This window comes from Symphodus melops (assembly GCF_947650265.1).
Source record: "Symphodus melops genome assembly, chromosome: 10".
Lineage (NCBI taxonomy): Eukaryota > Metazoa > Chordata > Actinopteri > Labriformes > Labridae > Symphodus > Symphodus melops.
Window position 1 is genome coordinate 9,647,774 of NC_136700.1, and position 20,062 is coordinate 9,667,835.

Here is a 20,062-nt window from a genome sequence, read left to right on the forward strand (position 1 = left end):
TAAGGCATTAATCGGCTAAAACACATTTAAAAAGTATACGATAACCATTATACAGCAGCATCAAGTTCCTCCACCATATGGAAGGATGATCATTCCAACAAAAGCTTCAAAAGCTACATTACAAAAGCAGCTATACAGCTATTTTTAAGCCTGGGTGCAGCTGTAAGACTGCCAAGATTCCTTCTCAGCAATGTTTTCCTGAAAGTCCTCTCACAAAAATTCCCATGCTTTGCAAAACTATGTGCACTTTCTTTTTTCTTTTTATCTGCAATGCAACAACTTCTACCAGAGACACAACACATCAACAAGAATGCATGCTTTTAACTCACTTACTTACAGGTTTATTGAAGCTCAAGAGTAGGTTCAGTCTGGAAGACTATTTTGAATTCATCATCATTTCTTGAAGTTGAATGCTCACTTACACTTCCTGTTGTCAGGTCGTTGCGAAATCAGCTGCTTCCTCAGGTGTCCAATAGTGTAGTGCCTCACCCTCACCGTCATCCAATCATCTCCCTGCCCCTTTTTAAATATGATTACCGCCCTCTGCTGACATTAGCTCAATAACTTGAAATATGATGACTTTACTGCTGTTGACGTGTCTCCCTCTGCAGTCTTCACAGACCAAGGCCATTATTATTTTATTAAAAAAAGATTCCCTTGGAATCAATAAAGTATCTATCTATCTATCTATCTATCTATCTATCTATCTATCTATCTATCTATCTAATATCAATAATTGTTATTTGTTATTAGGCTACTGCTATTCTTATTCTTCTTATCAAATCAGTACAACGAAATTGAAGCGAAAGAGACGCACATTTATAATCTAGTGGGCCTATGATGATGATGATGATTAAAAGGCAACAAAAAGCAAAACATTTAAAGTGAGTTTCAAAACGTGCTTAAAACTACCTCACTCATTCTGCTGTCCCACCTCATCACTATCTCTGAATGTCGCGCGCTCCCGTGTTACATTGTATCCACGCGCGCGCCACGCAGCCTGCACACCGGATGCTCTCCACTTCATCAAGCCCTAAAAGAGCTGCGCGCTGACTCCCGCTAAACTCCACGTGACATGATGCCTGCCTGCCGGGTCACGTGATCGCTCTATGTCTTCCTCGCCGCCGTGAACTTCAGCTTCAGTCCGCGTATCCCAAAACAAACGAACATGGCGGACTCTGAAGAGCAGCAGAGATTGTTGGGAGACGAGGACGATGTGTCGCCCGCCGACAGACAGCCGGCTGGAAGAGCCGTCAAACCTCTGCCGGCTATTTGCGACCCCAGCCACCTCCTGCACCGAGTGGTTGTCCTTGTTTTCATGTGTTTCCTGGGATTTGGTAAGCAGTAAAATAGTACACATATATTTCCCTTAAGCATTTCGAGAGGGTGGTAGGGCGATGAAGGACTATGTTTACCGAGTAACGCACTTTAAGGAAAGCTCGCAGAGTTTGTGTTTTTTTACACCTTCTGGGTAACAAAGTGCTGAACATTTTCATATTGTCTTTTCATTTTCCATTTTCCAGGAAGCTACTTCTGTTATGACAACCCGGCTTCACTTCAAACTCAAGTTATTCAGGTAATTCAACATTGGTAAATTCAGGAATGTTCACCAGAATGGTAAACAAAGTAATCCTTGGCCATTTATTATTGTTAGTTTTTACATAGAAAACAAACGAGCTACTGCTTTAAGAAATGCATGCATGCATAGTGAAATAGTCTGAAGATTCAAGTTCAGCTTCTTTTAGGTGCTCCCATAAGAGAATTATATTTAAACTCTTCACTTTACCATGTGGACATATTTTAGGGATGAAGCTTCCTTTAAAAACAACAAACTGATTTGATTTGTTTCTGACTTTACCAGGATCTGAACCTGAATACTGCAAAGTTCATGCAATTGTACGCCTGGTACTCCTGGCCCAACGTGGTTCTCTGCTTTCTTGGGGGATTCATGATTGACCGAGTTTTTGGCATCAGGTATTATTAAGACCAACAAGTATCATTTAGTAATTTTGAAGTAGAGTGTATAAATTGAACGCAACAGAAAGTGACGGTCTTGAGTTCCTGATTGTCTTGCTCAGTGTCATTATTTTTTTTTTCTTCTTTCATCTTGTAGGCTTGGAACCATCATCTTCTCGCTCTTTGTCTGTGTTGGACAGGTAGGTCAAGGCTGAAATTAAGATGTGAAAGGTATTTAACTGGACTTTTCACACCAAAAAAAAAATGCTTTGTCTAATTGGAAGTATTCACAGAAGCAAATGTCAAGTGGTTAAGGACATATGTGCAAGCAAAAAAAAAAAAAAGTCCATGACGCAGCTTCACTAGGTGCACGGTGATCACAGCAGTCACTCACTGGTCATGTTATATTCGCATCACCCACTCCCAAACTTCATACAAACATTTTACCAAGGGCCTGGCAGGGAACAATTCAGCTAAAACAATGGGGACATATTTGGCCGCTTGCATTCACACATGCAGCTAACCACAAACATTTGCTGAAAGTATTTTTTTTGTGTGTGTGATGTGTGAAAACACTATATTATTAAGTCAACATCTCTTTTTAGGAAACAACAGGTGTCCAAAAAGAAGTGTTTTTTCAGCTGTTTTACTCCTGCACAGGTCATATTTGCTACTGGAGCTCTGGTGAATCGCTTCTGGCTCATGGAAGTCGGGCGTTTCGTATTCGGGTGAGAAAATGTTGCCATTGTTAGTTTGGAGAAAAAGTTTCAGAACAAAATGTGCATCATCGGTCTAATCAGTCGCCTGTTGTGTCCCTTATGAATGATGAACCCTTCTACTGTAACATAAGAAAGTCCTCGACTCAGTTCAGTGTCTACAAACCAGCTGCGTACTTTTCCTTTGTAGTATTGGAGGAGAGTCCCTGGCCGTGGCCCAGAACACGTACGCGGTTAACTGGTTTAAAGGCAAGGAGCTCAACCTGGTGTTCGGCCTCCAGCTGAGCATGGCCAGACTGGTAAGATGTCTCTCACCACTAAGGATTGAAATCCATACATATCAGTGATAGAGGGTTTTTTTTTTATTCTCCTCTCTGCTCGTTTTAAGGGCAGCACAGTCAACATGAACATCATGGGCTGGGTGTACAGCAAATTCGCAGGCCTTGTTGGCTCTTCGGGACACACCGCACTCGGAGCGTCACTCATGCTAGGTAAATGTGCAACTTTTAATATCATGTGCTTTACCTACAAGACGACGTTTTCAACAATAAGAGTCGGGTTACACCGTTCTTTATTACCCTCTCTGCCTGAGTTAGAAGCTTCGTCTCTGTAACTTACCGTCTCATATTACACAGCCAGCACAGACGGACCAAGTGCTATGGAGAAGTAAAAGTGCAGCTGCTTTACAAATAAGTCACATGAGTAAGAAGAGGAGTCACTTCTTAAAATTGTCTCCGATCACTTCTTCTTGGTGTGCTTGGAAGTGCTTCCGCTTTTGCACACTCAGCAGTTGTGCGTCTCCATTTTTCTTTTCTTTTTTTTTTTTTTTACCAGCCACAGTGTCCCCCGTGCTACTGTTGGTTGAACATTAATCTGAGCATTGGATATGCGCTCATAAAACAATACATTCTGATTCATCAGCAGCAATCTTAACCGTTTGATCTTACACTTCCTGCTCCTGTGTTCGTCCTCGTTTGATTTCCTTTCCTCTCCTCAGCCTCTGTAACCTGCCTGTTCTCTCTGATCTGCGCCTTGGTGCTGGCATTCCTGGACAAAAGAGCAGAGAGGATCCTCAACAAAGAGCAAGGGAAAACGGGTAATGAGTCCATCCTTTATCTTTGCTTTTTTTTTTTTCGTTTCCTCTTTGGCTTCATCCGTCAATACCTCCTAAGATTACAGCCTGGAAGACCAACTGCAAGGCCGCTTTTTGTTTGTGTGCGTCAGTTCCCTCTCTCCCTCGACACTTCATTGGCTCCCGCACATTCTCTGCTCTGACTTTCGTCCTGAGACAGACGCAGTCATATTTGGCACACGCTTTGAGATGAATTTTTTCGATTGGTGATTTGTTGAAGGAAATGAGCTAATCTGTCTTCGTGTTCATCTTGCACTTCAGGTGAAGTGATCAAACTGACAGACGTGAAAGACTTCCCCTTCACCCTGTGGCTCATTTTCATCGTATGTGTGGGCTACTATGTCGCTATTTTCCCCTTCATTGGGCTGGGACAGTGAGTATTGCATCAGTGCCCTCCCCCAAACACAAGCATTTACACTCTCTTACATCTTCTGCAGCACTGCTCAACACAAAGACGTCTTTATCCATAATAATAATTCAGATGAAACTGCCTTTCCTTGTTTTATGTTGTTTACATTGACATTTTATTAGATGCTCATTCGACACTTCATAAACTCCTTTTTATGATGCCTAAATGCCTTTTGTTTGTCAACCCTGTGCGGCCTCTTTCTATCAGACTGCATTGCATTTCGCTTTGAGATCATTGTGGTGATGTGTTGTACCACATTGTCTCTGCAAACAGTCTGATAAAGTCCAGTGCAACGTAACGTTTCCCCTCAAGAAAAATGATGAGACGCACGTCAGTTTATAGAATTTTATTTATTTTTAATTTTTTTATTTTTTAGATTTATTTTTGGCATTTTCTCCTTTTATAGGAGATGAAGGACAGTGGATACAGGTGGAAATCAGGGAAAGACAGTGGGGAAACGACGTGCGGGAAAGGAGCCACAGGTCGCACGTGAACCGGCGGTCACCCGCACGGGGACTGTAGCCTCGATGCATGGGAGCGCGCGCACTGCCACCAGCGCCCCGCATAGAATATATGTTAATAAAAAGGCACGCTCATTGCCGTGAAAGTTAGGGTCTTGTTGTTCGAACACAATTCAATCAAGAGTGTATGAAAGGGAGCTCTGATGGCCTGGTGGTTATGTCACGCGCCCCATGTACAGAGGCTGAAGTCTTCGTCGCATCTACCCTGGGTTTGAATCCCACTTGGCCCTTTGCTGCATGTCGTCCTCTCCTCCCAACACTTCCTGCCTCTCTTCAGCTGTCCTCTCTGATTAAGGCAAAAATGCCCAAGACCATTTTTTTCCCCTGCTGATTTCAACCTCTGCATCATTATTCTTAATGATGGAGGATGACATGATAGGACACAATAAAACAGGATTCAGTCAACCGTTTAGAGTCCAGGTAGGGGAAATGAGTTTTTCGGATTTGAATGTCTCCCAGCTTAGCAGTAATAAAGATGAAACGTTTAATCCCAACTAAAAAATGGAAATTTTCCTGATAAGTTCGATCACGTTCTGTTTCTCTCTCTCCTCTTTAATGCTCGTAAGTGATCTCAGGATCACGACCTGTTCTCATGAAAACGGCGGTTCACTTCTCAAACAAGATGCCAATATGTTGGTTCGTATCAGACGGAGCTCCGAGCTTGAGCCTGAGGATCGCACGACATTACAATCTAGCGGAAAGAGGTTTGAGCGATCGGTTTGCAGTGAAAGGAAACAATTGGAGCTCTCACAACCTGCATTTCCTCAGCAGCTCGTATGTCTTCCCACGGAGGGCCAGTGCTCACCAAACACATGGTTCTTATGCAAATGAAGCAGACAATAAAGTATTAAAGGACTGACAGCTCCCAGCTCAAAGACTCCACTTTATTTCTCCTCCTCTCCCTGTACTCTGTGGTGTAAGCTCGTTGTCTTTTTTTTTTATTAATTTATTTTTTATTTACAGGGTTTTCTTCATTGAAAAATTTGGTTTTTCCCCAGCAGAGGCCAGAGCTGTCAACAGGTAACTCAGACTGATGTGATGTGCTGTGCTGTGCTTTACCTTTTTTAGCTTTATTTTGATGCATATTTCAACAAAGTGCTTTTTGGTTGTTTTTTTTCCTGTTTGGAAAGAGAATTTAAACTGAAAATGTTTGATTCATTTATTTATCTTTTTATATATATATGTATATGTATATATATGTGTATATGTATATATATATGTGTATATGTATATATATATATGTGTATATATAAAGGAACAAGACAGATGACATGATTGAAGGGGCAGCTGTGGCTCAGTTCTTAGGTTGGGGGTTCGATCAGATCACTAGCAGCTTCTACCATCAGAGTGTGAATGTGGATGTGTCAAAAGCACTTTGAGTAGTCAGAAGACCAGATTGAAGCTCAAGTCCATTTACCATGATGGATTGGCACTTTGTATAAACAGATGATATCAGTCAGGCAGGAAAAGATGGTTTCTGGACATCTTAATTTTTTTTGGATGCATGTTAGAAACAGAAAGTAGATGAAACCACATTTCAGAACATCATGAAATTAGGAGGCTGCATCACTCAATCAAAACCTGCCGGAAGCTTCTCAGCTGAAATCGAACATCATAATGGGACCTTTTTAATGCATATATTTCCGTTACATACCTATATGACATTCGCTCCTTTTCTTTTCTCTTCTGCATCTTTCTCAGTATCGTGTACATCATCTCAGCGCCTGCGTCTCCCGTTCTGGGCTTTATGGTGGACAAGACAGGGAGGAATGTGGTTTGGGTAATAATTGCCGTGGTCGCCACCCTCACCGCTCATATGATGCTGGCCTTCACTTTCTGGAACCCATGGATCGCCATGGTAATGTCCCTGGAAAGCTTTTTTTACTATATACTCAATAACTCTGTATTTAAGCGTAACTGTGTTCTCACTCTTTTTTTATTTATTTTTTTATTTATAAATATACAGTCTCTCCTGGGTATCTCATACTCCTTGCTGGCCTGTGCACTGTGGCCCATGGTGGCTTTTGTGGTACCTGAGCATCAGCTGGGAACGGCCTATGGCTTGTATGTATATGTAACAGCAGTGGTATGACTGTGCTGATTTAAAACACACACGCATCCATTTTTGTTGTCGTTATCTTTCATAATACAACTGTTGGTTCAGACCGAGCAATCGGATTGGACGAAAGGGCTTTGACAGGTTTCTTATAAATAAAAAAATGTAGATGATAAAAAGGAACTTTTCGACACAAACATGTGCCGTTTATAACGAAAGCAATGGCACACAAGGCCGTGATGTTGTGCTCGGTCGTTGTCTTCAGGACTTGGCCTGGAGCCTGAATCACATCTGTGCTCACAGTAAGTAACAGCATCTCTCCGTCTCTTACTGCAGCATGCAGTCCATCCAGAACCTGGGACTCGCTCTCATTGCCATGGCAGCAGGAACCATTCTCGACACAAGAGGATATCTTGTTTTGGAAGTGTTTTTCTGCACCTGTATCTGCAGTAAGTTGGATGCATCTGTGTTTGATGGCTCGATTTTAAATGGAAATTATGAATGAATTTCCCCCTTGCAGTTGCGCTGATGGCGGTTGTGTTGCTGTACTTGGTGGATTCTCTCAAAGGTAAGCACTGCTTCAGTCCCCTCACTCATGTCTTCCTCCTTTTTTGTTCTCTCCTGTGACAACTCTTCATCCCCAGCCTCTCTCTCTCTCTCTCTCTCTCTCTCTCTCTCTCTCTCCCCCTCTCTCTCTCCCCCTCTCTCTCTCCCTCTCCCTCTCTCTCTCCCTCCACCACACTCTGCCACTTCTTCATCTCTCCGTCTCCCTCTCTTGCCTCCAGGAGGAGATCTGAACCGGTCCGCTGCAGACCGAGCCAAACTTCTGAAGGAGACCTCTTCAGAAGCAGAGTGAGTAGCTTTGACCCTTCACCCTTCCAGCCACTCAATCCAACAATAAGACGAGCATCTCAGAAACGTAATTAAAAAGCCACTCATGTAATCAAGCGGCAAACGCAGTTCTGGATAGAAACACTTGTAAGAGCTCCTGTCGTAATTCACTCTGGATGTGTCCTTGGCTGAACTGGTCATTTAATCAAAATCTACTGACTTTTCTTCCACTTTATTTTTCCTCCAGTGAAGTGGGGAAAAAACCCCAGAGAATCGAAAAGGTTGATCATTATTTGAATGTAGTAGTTATAGTTAATGTTGAGGTTTTCCTCATTAGGGGACTATGCAGGGATTTTTTTTTTTTTTTTTTTATGGATTTACTTTTTGATCTCGTAGCCTGCACTGCAGCCCACATGACTCGGATGCAGAGGAAGACAAATATGCTCCGTTTCACTGTCCAAACTCCCAACCGCTGGTGCTTAATAGCTGACAAGGTTCAGGAGTGCACAGAGGGAATGAGTCCCATTATCCTCTGCGTGTCGACTGATGACACTCTGAGGGGTTATTGCATCAAAACTGCTCACAGTCCTGCAGAGACAGCGTGTTTAATGACCACTGCCAGTGCTCATACATCTGAGTATTTAGAATTTCCAAAGACCAGTTCACCAAAGAGAATAAAGAATCCAGCGTTATGATTTGCTTGACGCTGTTTTAACAAAATGGTGATTTCATTGAAATTTTATGGCTGCTCTGCTTTCTTCCTATGAGATATAACTCTGGCATGTGTGGAAATTGGATTCCAGAATAGCCTTCTAACTTATATAAACAGTAAGATATAAAAAGTATATTTGACATTATTTCAAACCCAGTTTCCAGAGGCTACAGAATTCAACTTTATTTTGTGATTAACCAACTGTGCTGTCTCACTGTCCCGAAACTTCACTTTTCAACTTCAAGCCCTGATTTGAGGAAGTGGGTCTTTTTTTAAATGCAGACCAGATGGGTACGTTTATTTCAGTATTAGTCTTCGAAGTCCTGCATTCTGACTCCTCTGTGTCAATTACACACCACCTGCGGTTGGTTTATTCTGTGTTTTAAAAAAAGCACACCACATTTTCTGTTGCCTGGTATCCCTCAGTACTTCCTGTTCTCGTCCTTGGCTAAAAGAATGGTTTCTTCTGTTTCTTTTATCTAATCTGTGTCATAGACTATTTGTATACCATGCCCTCTGATATTCTGAGCCTTTATGAGAACATAGACTGATCTCTCTGGTCTCTGCTGTCACTGATATTTTCCAGATGATGATGATGATGAGGATGAGGGAACACACGTACTCCTGGGCATCAGAGCCAGCAGGCTGCACTTTCCACCCCACAGCTGTCAATCAACTGCCACTGGGGGGAGGGGGCGGGACTGTGCTACTGACTCCGCCCAGTTCTGTCACCTGTGGCTCTTCCCACCTGAACTGACTGTCTGGCTCAACATAACCGACAATGAATTAATAGCTCACCTTGGTCCTATCAGGACTCCGACATACGACGCTCAGTTTGCACTCTCTGACATCTTATACTGACTTTCTCTTCTCCAAAGTTGTGTGAGCGTGCATGTGAGTGTGGATGTGTGTTAAGATGCTTGCATTTTAAAACTTTTTATAAGGTCAGCAGAGGATGACCGTTTTATCCTGTGCAAAGGTGCCTACATATCCTTGAAAAAAAAAAGTGCTTAATTGTATTACGTTAATGCAACATGTTAATTCACTTGTTTTATATGTATATAGAAATAACTGGATGTTTTACAATGTTTTTTATTTGTTCCTTTTTACAAGTAGCTCTCAGCAGGACTCTGTTACTTGCCTTGTTGTAGACAACTCAGCAGCTCCCTTCTGTACAAATCATTCGTCAGCACTTAGAAATAATTGGCTATCAAAATCTTCCTAACTGGACTCTCCCTTGGCAGACTAAGTTCAGTTTTAGTTTAATCATACGCCTCATTGACCTTTCATGGTGGATAATCTCCAAAAGGGCATAGTTTTTATTCTTTAATTGTTATTGCTTGATTCTTTAATATCTTAATTCCTTTATCTGCTCTTCACTGGGTTCAGGCTCAGAGGGTCATAAGATTTAATTTTCTGTTGCGTCATCAAATGGCACATTACTATAATGAGAAGAAAACAGAGCAGTACACTTTGAAAAGCATTTACCCCTGTCATTATATTCACAATTTGAACTTTCTTACAAATTGTTTTATTCACTTGACCTTTTTAAGATTCACTTCCATATAAAAGATGAAGACTTTGTTTCACTTGTTTATCAAGCTCAGGTAAATAACTTGTTGTAAGCAATGTCCCAAACTTTAACTGACTTCATCCGAAGGATGAGACAAAATATTCATGCACTATGTAAAACTTTTAGCATTCCATTAAGTGGGAATTAGATTAGATTACCTGTGATGTCATCAGGGTTGCACTGTGGATGACCTACATTCACTACCTCACTTAGTTGGGCTTATTACTCTACAAAATACAACGGCTAACTAATCATCAGCTGAATGTCTTGGTTTTTTTTTTTGTTGCCTTCTATGCTTCAATTTCTTGTGCTGCTCCATCAATGTGAGAGCACCCTGGGATGCTGCAGTATGGTCTTATTACTGGTTGGTATGGTTACAGGTGCCAAAGAACACACTTACGAACAGACTTAATACACTGCTTTTAAATCTGGTGTTAGTTGCCGTTTATGGAAGGTGCCCAACTCATATAAGACGGTCAGTAGGGTTTAGTTAAGAAGTGACCTCAGCATCATACACATGCTGCTCTTCCCACATGGCCACTCCTTTGCACTTTGGTTCATGTACAGCAATGCAGTCTTTGTTAACTATTGATCTCTGTGTTTAACTTAAAAGTATGTGAGAAATGATAGAACTGAGTAATTGCTTATCTGTTGTACCATCAGAGTGAGATCAGACAAAAAGAAAGTTGAAAGTCTTTTTTTCTAAAACCAAATAATTTGATACAAGTTTGTTCGAGGAACAATGGCATTTCATTAAACACATTGTTGTGAAGCATTGAAGCTTTCTGTTATTGTTTTTCTTCTGCATTAGATTTCTTTTAGGTAATGTTCTCTTCCCTCAGCAAAAGGCTGTGATTGACTCATGCTGGGGGTAGCATTAACATTGTTTGTTTAGTAGAGGTGATTAAAAATGGAAACATTTATTATTTCTGCAGGATTACAAGACGGGCCACTAAACTGACTGAGCCTGATGCTAGAATAGCACCCATGTCTGCTTTTGGCTTACGTAACAGGTACCTCTCCAGGCTGGGCGCACAGGTATGGACACACAGCTTCTTAATTGACACACAGCACATTCACAATCTCTATACATTTAGGCTACCTACTGTTATTAATACAGCAGACCCTTTTGTTTTATTCACGCTCAAGGTAGGAAGCGCAAATAGTGTTTCAAGTCAGCAAATCGAATTTCAGAAACTATTAAGCAACTTGAGAAGCAATAAAATACTTGAATTAAACCTACATATTTGATTTAACTTTAGCTACTGTGACAACAGAAAACATTAGCATTAAACTACTCTAATAACTGACACAACTGTAGCTTTGTAAACAATGTAAGAAAGGTGTTTTTTTGTTGTTTTTTTCCCAGGCTAATGGTAATGCAAATGTTCATGTTAGCCTGAAATGAGTTCATTTGCTGATGTGACTCACTCAACTCCACTATTTATCAAAATGTAACCTCTGTAAACCTTTGGTGAAAACTAACACAGCAGCTAACAGTCAGCTAATTCCTAAATGCATTTAGTTAGCCATCTCCATCTGGTGTACCTTTCTTAGTGTGTCGAGCAACACTATTTCCATGTTGTTTTCAGGTGAAATAAGCCTCTGTATCTCTAGAGTTTCACTCCATTGAGCTGTATACACTGAGCGTGACAGAAAAATGGAATGTGAAAATTGTAGATGTTTAATGTTACTGCTTGGATCATGTAAATCAAAGACGTACAATTTTTCCACTTAAGCTATCTTTTTGTCATTTATTTTCCATGTGCAGCTACCAGACCACTGCTCCACTCATCTGTCATCACTGGCCTACAGGAGTGTTCTGAAGTGATGCCCGTCATTCAACTCTATGCACCTCCAACACTGTAGCTCTGTGATTCCAGACATACATGCACAAAATGAAAAGGATTTTCAAAAAGTGTCCTCTTTTAAACCATCTTTGCACTTCACACTGTTGTATCTATACACTTTATTTGAGTGCTTGCTGTTTTGAGTGTTTAGATTTGTAATATAGTTTTCTGACTTGTTTTTTTTTTTTTTATCACACGCACACACACACACCCACGTGCACACACTCAAACTTGTGCCTTATTATTGAAGCCCCACGATTTTGTATTTCACGAATTTGGACTGATGGTGATTTAATGACAGAACCTTCTGCAAACGACAGAGGGCGCCACTTCCCTCCAGTGATTGGCACCTCTGGCCACAGCTTTCTAAAAAATACAGCAGGCCCAATGTATGTTATCAAGTTAGTGCCTTCTATTATGTCGGTCCTTAACTTTTTTTTAAATATGGCAACAGCTTGCATCCATCTTTTAGATTAAAAAACGTGCTTCACAAGTTAGGGATTTCTGTAACCTGTTGATTTTTTTTACATACGTTATATTTGAACAATAAAATGAATTAAATGAACAGCTTTTTGACTGTTTTTGACTGTGCGCTTGTAACTCAAACTAAGTTAAACACTCAAACAGGATTGTCTGCTCTGTATGCGCTCTACCTCCTCCATGGCCACCCGGGTGCTCAGACTGGGCAAATTACAGACTACTATCCTTTTACCTTAGAGACGATCATGATCATGTAACAAAAAACAAAAAAACATTTCAATGCTTGTATGTGAAATCCAAAAGCATTCCCTTGGTGTTGATGCTGGGTACAAAACCCGAAGGGTGCACACAAACGTGTTGCCCTTAAACGCTGCACAAAGAGAATATGAGACTGCGTAGTGTCACTGTTAGAAAAGTAATCATCGATCAGAAGTTTATAATATCGAGGAAGGCAAGCCTATCAATACTTACAAAACAGTCAAACATTTTACAGCGCCAAACGATAAGAACAAATAACTTAGAAAACTTTAGAAATAAAGCACAAACTTTTTGTCATAAAGTATGTGGTCACTGGTGACATTTAAAAAAGTCTATTCTAAATATTAGCTCTGTTATAATTGAAGACTGTGTCATCTAACTCAAACGAATAACAGTCTATTCCTGTATGCTTCGTTGTGCTACACTAAGATATGTATCCTTGTGCGATTGAGAGCCGAAAACCCAAAATAATAAAGCTAAATGAAGAATGTGTGAATAAAAGGCACACAAACCGTTAAGCTTTTCAAACGCATGTTCTAATTGGATAACTTCCCGTCCAGTGAGATCGCCCTTCCCCAGGGAGAAGGCGTGCAGAATAATTAATGCTGTGATTACAGCCGATTGCCAAGTTAAATGACACCGTCAACGCACGCGCTATAAAAGCGCGCGCACGCTCAGCGTCCCATTGGCTGCGAGAATTTTCCAAGTGTGGTCTCCTCTCTCCGGCTGCTCCCGACTCACTTCTCACTTCATCCCCGTGTCTGTTTTAAGCGCGGAGAGTGATCTCGTCATGCTGAGGAACGGCATGTACAGGTTAGTGTTTATCACAATCCCACATTTGTTGCTACAAGTTTATGTCATTGGGAAAAAAAATGGGAAGCTCCAGCAAATTCTGCTTCGACATGCACAGCTGTGGAGTGATAAAAAAAAAAAAAGAAAAAAATCTTGCATGACGTTATCTACTCTGCAGCTCTACAGAGCAGTACAGACGGTTCACGTTTCTGAAGGATTTGAAATGTGGAGAGTTTTTGTGTCCTAACTTGAGCGATGTCCTTCCAGAGGCATTTACCAGGGGGACGAGGCGAGGCTGCGCAGCGGGGCTCTGGCTCGGGAGAGAAAACACCTTGCTTTGTGCATTAATAACCAGGTAAGAAATGGAGATGAACCATTAGATCATGTGTCATGACAGTGAAGTAAATCTCTCTATATGTATCCATTTTCCCATCTAGAGAAACAATGCTTACAGGTGCAACAATTTAAGCATGTTGTAATACTCTTTCTGATCTTTTTTACTAAGTTGAGGCTATTACTACTCAAATGCAAATGCTGTTAAGGGGAAAAAACAAGCCAATAGACCTTACATGTAGAAGATTTTATCAGAACGATATGTCAGTATGCCAAAGCATAAGAACGTATTCCCCAGTGGTTTAACAGCTGAAGAGACAGAAAAGCATCAGCACCATGGACAGTGGACTCTTCTGTGTTGCTATTTGAAACTAAAACTAAATCCCTCCCCTTCCATGTCCAGCCTACTGACTACTTTGATTTTATCTCCCCTCATTTGCTCATTCTCACGGCACACTTGGCTGAATGCAATACGTGTTGGAAAATTGCTTTTTCATGTCAGCTTTAGGCCACTTACAGATTTCTGTCATGGCAGCAGCTGAAAAGGTCTCATTAATACTACATAGCATACCTCCTGCTCTGAACGCCTTCATTATCAGCAGGGCAGCAGTGAGAGCATATCAAGCTAAACTTCACAGCTACAGAACATAGCTCATGTGTAGGCAGAACCTGCTTTAAAAAGCCCAAACCGTTAGTTTTAGGAAGGCAGAAGTGATCGGTTTTCCAGATTATTTTAATCCAAATTGTTGGAATCATCTTTTACAGTGCTATATGATGATTTCTGCATGTGCATCACTGAGCTTAGGTGCACAAGTTCACCTGGTTTCATTGAGCTTCTGAATATTTAATGCCAGTGATGTAGTGTTGCGCATTATTGGCGGCTGGGGATATTGAGCGTGTGAGCCTTGAAAGTACTGTTCCATCACAGCTTTTGACTTGCTCTGCAGTATATTATGACTGTACAACACCCCCCTATCCAACACACATACAAACACTCTTACACACTCAAATGTACTCCTGTTCCTTACATGTTTCCTTAAAAGGTCCAACTTTGCCTCCAGATTCACTTGAATTTGTTCACCCCACACCAATGTGGGGTTGAATTTGATTTAAAAGAATGACAGGTCTCATTTGGATCCAGCTTAACTCTTGTCTTTTCAGCGGACAATTAGAAGAAGCTTAGTGAAGGACGAACCAGTAATTGGCGTGTGAAATATGACTGTGGGCTGAAATGCAGGTTATTGAATATATGGAGGCTTCTCTGCCTGCTGTGTGGGTGCCCCCCCCCCCCCCCCCCCCCAGAAACACATTAATCTATCCAGCTATTACCCCATAATCAATGGGACGGCTAAATTTTACAGCCATGGGGTCCGAGTTGTTAACCATTTTACACAGAGCTTATTTAAACAGCATGCCAGTGGGGTCGTATTTAATGGGGTTACGCGTGAAATACACAGTGCAGGTAACATTGCTGACACAGCAGTTACCGTTTGAATCTTCATTCATAAATATTGTACATGAGGCCTTATTGCAGTGGACATGCAGGGAAAATGTTCCAGGATTTTTAATGGACAGAATTCCAACACAGACAGGTGTAAATCAGATGATTTGTCAGCTCACTGATACAAACAGTGGGAGTCAGACACAATTAAGGCCTGCTGTAAAAAATAAAAAAATTAAAAATGAAAAAATAAATATATATATAAAAAAACAGGTTTCAGATTACATAATTTACATATTAAGCAATACTACAGTATATATATACATACATATATGGATGTACATATATATATGGATGTACATAGAGGGAGTGTGGTGCCAGGGAAGGGTGTCATATTTCAGAAGTGCATTATCGTCTCTGCCCCAGTGGGACAGAGCCTTGCTGAGTGCTGTTTGCTCCAGCTCACTCAAACGCCCTGTGATTGAGTCGTGATAACCCGTGCACGAGTGAGATGAGCCTGCACACTAACAGATAGGTGTCTTTTGGTCGGCCACGGTCATAAGACAGAGAATTATATATCCACTGTGTGTGTGCGTGCTTCGGCTTAATGCCACTGGAAAGAAAAATGAAATGCCCTTTCTTTAAAAGGCACCATAACTCCTCCAAAACAAACATGAGATGGATGCATGGATGCACACTCCTGCCAATTTTCTTGTCATTTCCGTCCCATTATCGTGTCTTGGAAGCCTGGTTTGGTCGTAACGAATGAGTCAGTCTTTGAAGGAGCCCCCTTAAGCTATGATAGGCATGTACGTGTGTGAGGGAGAGACTGCATCTGTGTGTGAACATGCTCTGGATCCCTCCCTCACCATATGTTAACACAGAGCAGCTCCCTGTTGGTTAATAGTAGCAGGGGAAACCCTCTCAAGTGTTTCATTTTGCTCCGTGATGGAGTGCTACTCGTCACAGACCACCAAGCCCCACACTTCTTGGGATGTCTTCTTCTTGTTCTTCCTCTCTCTATAGATCACTGTACATCACAGATAGCATCTTTCTAATCTCTCACTGTCCCTCATGTCACTGCACTGTGATTTTCCGGACTGTATTTTTCATGTGCACGAGTGTTGATTTATCAGCTTGCAAAAATCTGCAGAAATTGTATCCACAACCATTTCGATACTGGATCAATGGTTGAAATGCAAAACATAAACTGTAACAGCTTCTTAAAGGAGATGACAGTAAACCTAATAAAAAAAGATAACCTTCCAACAGTATGTACATCCTCATCTATAGCCTGTTTAAGCTGTCATCTGATCAGTTCAGAAACGCTTCCTCTCAGCAGTTTCATACACGGTCACACACACGTTCATCATTTTCATTATTTGTCAATTGCGACCTGATCTGCTTTGTTTTCGTTTTCTTTCCCCGGCTTGTTTTGACCCTCCTCTCTACTCAAACATTATTGAACGATTGGAGCAAAAACGACAGAAATACATCATCTTCCTGCAGTGGAAAGTGTTTGATTTGTCTAGATAGCCATAACAGTAAAAGAAAATAGCCTTTCAAATCATGCAATTTCATGAGCTCATCAGTAATAACCCAATATCTCTGCAGGCCTTTCCTCTCTCTCTTTTTCTTTTTTTTTTTTACCATGGCGAAAGAGTAAATGTTGACTTCCATATTACTCCTCGCACGCAAAGCGCATGTTAAATGATTTCCGATGTTGCGATTAACGAGCATCTCCACCGGTGGAGCTCTCCTCTCCTGATTGGACATTTCCCTGGGCTGATCTACCAGTCGAGGTGCGGCTAAACAGCGGATAGTGTGATGCAGATTTTTCAAAGCTGCAAATCCTCTGAGATCAGATAGATGTGTTTGTGTGTGTTTGTGTGTGTGTGTGTGTGTGTGTGTGTGTTTGTGTTTGTGTTTGTGTTTGTGTTTGTGTTTGTGTTTGTGTGTGTGTGTGTGTGTGTGTGTGTGTGTGTGTTTGTGTGTGTGTGTGTGTGTGTGTGTTTAAATGTGACTGTGTGCATTCAGGTGTGTTTGTCCTCTCAGTGCGCTCAAGTGTGCGTCGGAGTGTTTGTCTGTCGCTGAAAGAAAACAAAAGTCTGAAGGGCAAAAATAGCTGATCCCTCACACACTCAAGAGAGCAAGCGTTAGTCTTTTTCGGCGTGTGCGTGCGTGTTTCAGTGTGGACATTCAGCTCCTTCTTCCATCAATCTCTTTGAAAGAACTAGGACTCTGAAAAATTATGATATTAATAACTCGTAAATTAAAGGGCAGCAGACTTTCTGCTACATGCCATCCTTCCCTTTTCCCTTCCTTCTCTCATTTTTCAATGACATAACACGTATTAAAATCTACCTCTACCTTTCCCAGCCGTTCAGTCTATTGATTGCCCTGATTTTGATATAATGTGATTAAGCTGCTGACACGCTTACATATTCCTATTTAATGCAATCATATTCAGCTATTAACTTCATAAATTGCCATGAACCACATACAAGTAATGGATTTCTCTTTGTCATTAGCAGTAGTGGTGTTGCTCCCTCTATATTTCTATCCCTCTCATATAACTTTAGTGCATTGTATCCGCTCCAGAGACGTAATATATATGATTAGTTATAAGCACAAAAGATAGCTGGTAAAACAGTGGCAGCTGCTGCAAAAAAAGTAACTATATATATATATATATATATATATATATATATATATATATATATATATATATATATATATATATATATATAATCCTGCGTTCTGCAGTCTTCGAAAACTCTATTAACACTTCACATCGCACAATAACTCTGATCATTTATAATCACAGTTTTAGTGCTTCTGATGTTTAATAAGTAGTGTAAGTTGACAGTCAGTCATTTTAATCTCAATTAAAAGAATTAAAGCTTCAAATGAGTCATTCCTTTCATTTTAACTTTCTTAAGGTGAGAATTCCTGCATAATAAACTTTTTCTTAACATTGTTATCTATTCACTTTCACTCACAAGTTGAACACCACCGTTTTCACATGGCATGGCTTTTATTTTTAGCTTGAAGATTTGGACGCATTCTGCAGTAAATGCAGCATAACACTTGTTGATACAGTTTCATTGTAAACCCTTATTGGCCCTTTGCCTGGCATCCTGAACACTTAATCCTCACTGGCTGCGCTGGGAGGAGAAGCAGGAACATCCAGAGCTGTCGAAGGAATGCAGAAAACCAAAACCAAATGTACACTACGTGATCTGAGACGCGCAAACGCAGAAAAGTTGAATTATATGTTGTAGCAAAAGTATTCACAGACTAAAAACCTCGATGAAATCTGTTGGGCTTTATCGTCAATTCATATAAATGATGTTATTGGAAAACATGATAACATAACCAAGTCATGAAAAAATCACACTTATCTTTAATGTAATAAAACACTTACAATACAACAGTATACATGTGTAATATGCTGACTAGAGAGTTCTTTGCACTGTCCCCTTAACTTACCTCTGAAGAAGACGAGGACATAAACTGTGATTTAGTAATCATGATGACTGAGGTATCAAAGTCCTTAAGGGCAATAATAAACATCTTGCTCTTGCTTTATAATCTGTTAATTCTTGCACATTCCTCATTTTTTGTGCCACTTTACATGGACGCATGTGTGCTTTTTCTACGCCTGATGTTGAGCATAAATTCATGATAATTCATGTGACAGTAACGTGTTACCTTAGACTCTGTCCCACACTGTCACATTGCTCTTTTGAGCTGAGAGGAACTGCTGAGTCGGGTGAATGCCCCAGAGGGTTCATAACTACGAGGGTCACCTTTCTCCTTACACATACTATACATCATTCGATCCGGCTACCGTACTTAGCGGAGAGCTGAGAACATCCTTGCACACAAGCTCAAGAACCCAAACAAACACTCACAGCGTTGGCCATACCATCCAAAAGGGAGATGAGCTGCTTCGGGAGCACATCCATCTGTCTGGTCCCGTTGAGCTTGATGGCAGTGGACCCAAAATGGCCTGACTTTGGCCTCACCCCCTTCTCCCCCCCCCCCTTCTCCCCCCCTCCCTCGGCTCGCATCCACTGCCTGGCTGGTTGGCACCTCCACTGCACACACATGCTGTTGCACAGCTGCATACACACACGGTCTTGTTTTTCTTTCTCCTGAACTAAGTTTGTTATGATTACGCAGTACATGCCTTTGTTAACAGACCTGGAGAATCTCTCTCTCTCAAGGTTACTAAAAGGATTGCAGGCAACCATAAAAAAAGCTGTTTTCTTTTCTTTTTTTTTGTCAGTAACGAGCTATGCCAAACCCACAATATGTGTGGGTGGAAGAGCAGTTACGCATACAGAGAAAGCTTCTGATTTATAGGTTATTGCAGCACATGAATTGCCTAATTCATGGAAGAGAGAATTAAAAAAAACATGTTCACATATTGGTACTTTTTGTGTGTATAGGATGAAGTGAAGAGGTGCCATCGCTACTGCCACCACAGCGGGGGGCAAGCAGTTGTTAAGGTGGAGAGGTAAGTTGTCCCAACAGTAACATGAACAATATATATTTTTTAAAAACAGTTAATTAGCAGTAGGGATAATATATAATACTTCATATATATAGTCCATACATCTATAACTCTGTTTTAACAAGGCATTGTTATTGTTCAACTTTATTCTTGCCATGAAATGCTCATTCTTTTTTTCCTTCTTTTAGAGTACAAGTGCAGCTGCCAACATACTTCTGTTTATCTGTCTCATTCTTTTTATCGTCATAGAAACCGTCCCCATAAAAGTGAGGAAGAGGATGACAACAGTCCTTATCGTCATGAGCAACAACAGCACCGGGAGAAAAAGGCTATTGTGTATGTATCGCCTCTGGTTGCTCAAAGACTCTTGGACACAACAAGTGGACAAAACCATCATGACTTCCCCTTCGGAAACATTTAGACCTGTATTCAATTGAGTTTATTTGAGGCGGACAGTGATTATTAATAAGACACATGAAG

At 41.0% G+C, this 20,062-nt stretch overlaps 3 protein-coding genes across 6 annotated transcripts in view; 2 read left to right on the forward strand and 1 right to left on the reverse strand.

Moving 5' to 3' along the window:
• Positions 1-599, reverse strand: part of aadac (arylacetamide deacetylase) — a 67,834-nt gene extending 67,235 nt beyond the window's left edge. Inside the window, exon 1 of one of the 2 annotated variants that reach the window (XM_079354282.1) lies at positions 423-599. The gene's annotated coding sequence lies outside the window, so the exon portion shown is untranslated. Of the gene's footprint in view, positions 1-337 lie in introns of both variants that reach the window. The other variant, XM_079354283.1, reaches the window with a different exon arrangement.
• Positions 600-1,031: 432 nt separating this feature from the next.
• Positions 1,032-12,321, forward strand: mfsd1 (major facilitator superfamily domain containing 1). Of its 3 annotated transcripts, XM_079354273.1 has the most exons (17): positions 1,032-1,337; positions 1,524-1,576; positions 1,862-1,974; positions 2,114-2,156; positions 2,617-2,684; positions 2,863-2,971; positions 3,061-3,163; positions 3,670-3,768; positions 4,066-4,177; positions 5,698-5,754; positions 6,436-6,592; positions 6,701-6,798; positions 7,127-7,239; positions 7,311-7,358; positions 7,576-7,642; positions 10,842-10,944; positions 11,678-12,321. In XM_079354273.1, the coding sequence occupies exons 1-17, from the start codon at positions 1,169-1,171 to the stop codon at positions 11,735-11,737; spliced, it is 1,572 nt and encodes a 523-aa protein (XP_079210399.1). In that variant the 5' UTR covers positions 1,032-1,168; the 3' UTR covers positions 11,738-12,321. The 3 variants fall into 3 exon arrangements, with proteins under 3 accessions (XP_079210399.1, XP_079210401.1, XP_079210400.1); XM_079354275.1 differs by lacking the exons at positions 10,842-10,944; positions 11,678-12,321 and adding an exon at positions 8,920-10,681 and having other exon boundaries at positions 1,033-1,337; XM_079354274.1 differs by lacking the exons at positions 10,842-10,944; positions 11,678-12,321 and adding an exon at positions 8,923-10,681 and having other exon boundaries at positions 1,033-1,337.
• An 880-nt stretch (positions 12,322-13,201) lies between these two features.
• schip1 (schwannomin interacting protein 1) overlaps positions 13,202-20,062 on the forward strand; it is a 188,043-nt gene continuing 181,182 nt past the window's right edge. The window contains exons 1-4 of the mRNA XM_079354265.1: positions 13,202-13,307; positions 13,554-13,641; positions 19,518-19,585; positions 19,832-19,918. Coding sequence (XP_079210391.1) covers positions 13,285-13,307; positions 13,554-13,641; positions 19,518-19,585; positions 19,832-19,918 — 266 coding nt within the window. The 5' untranslated portion in view covers positions 13,202-13,284. The remainder of the gene's footprint in view (positions 13,308-13,553; positions 13,642-19,517; positions 19,586-19,831; positions 19,919-20,062) is intronic.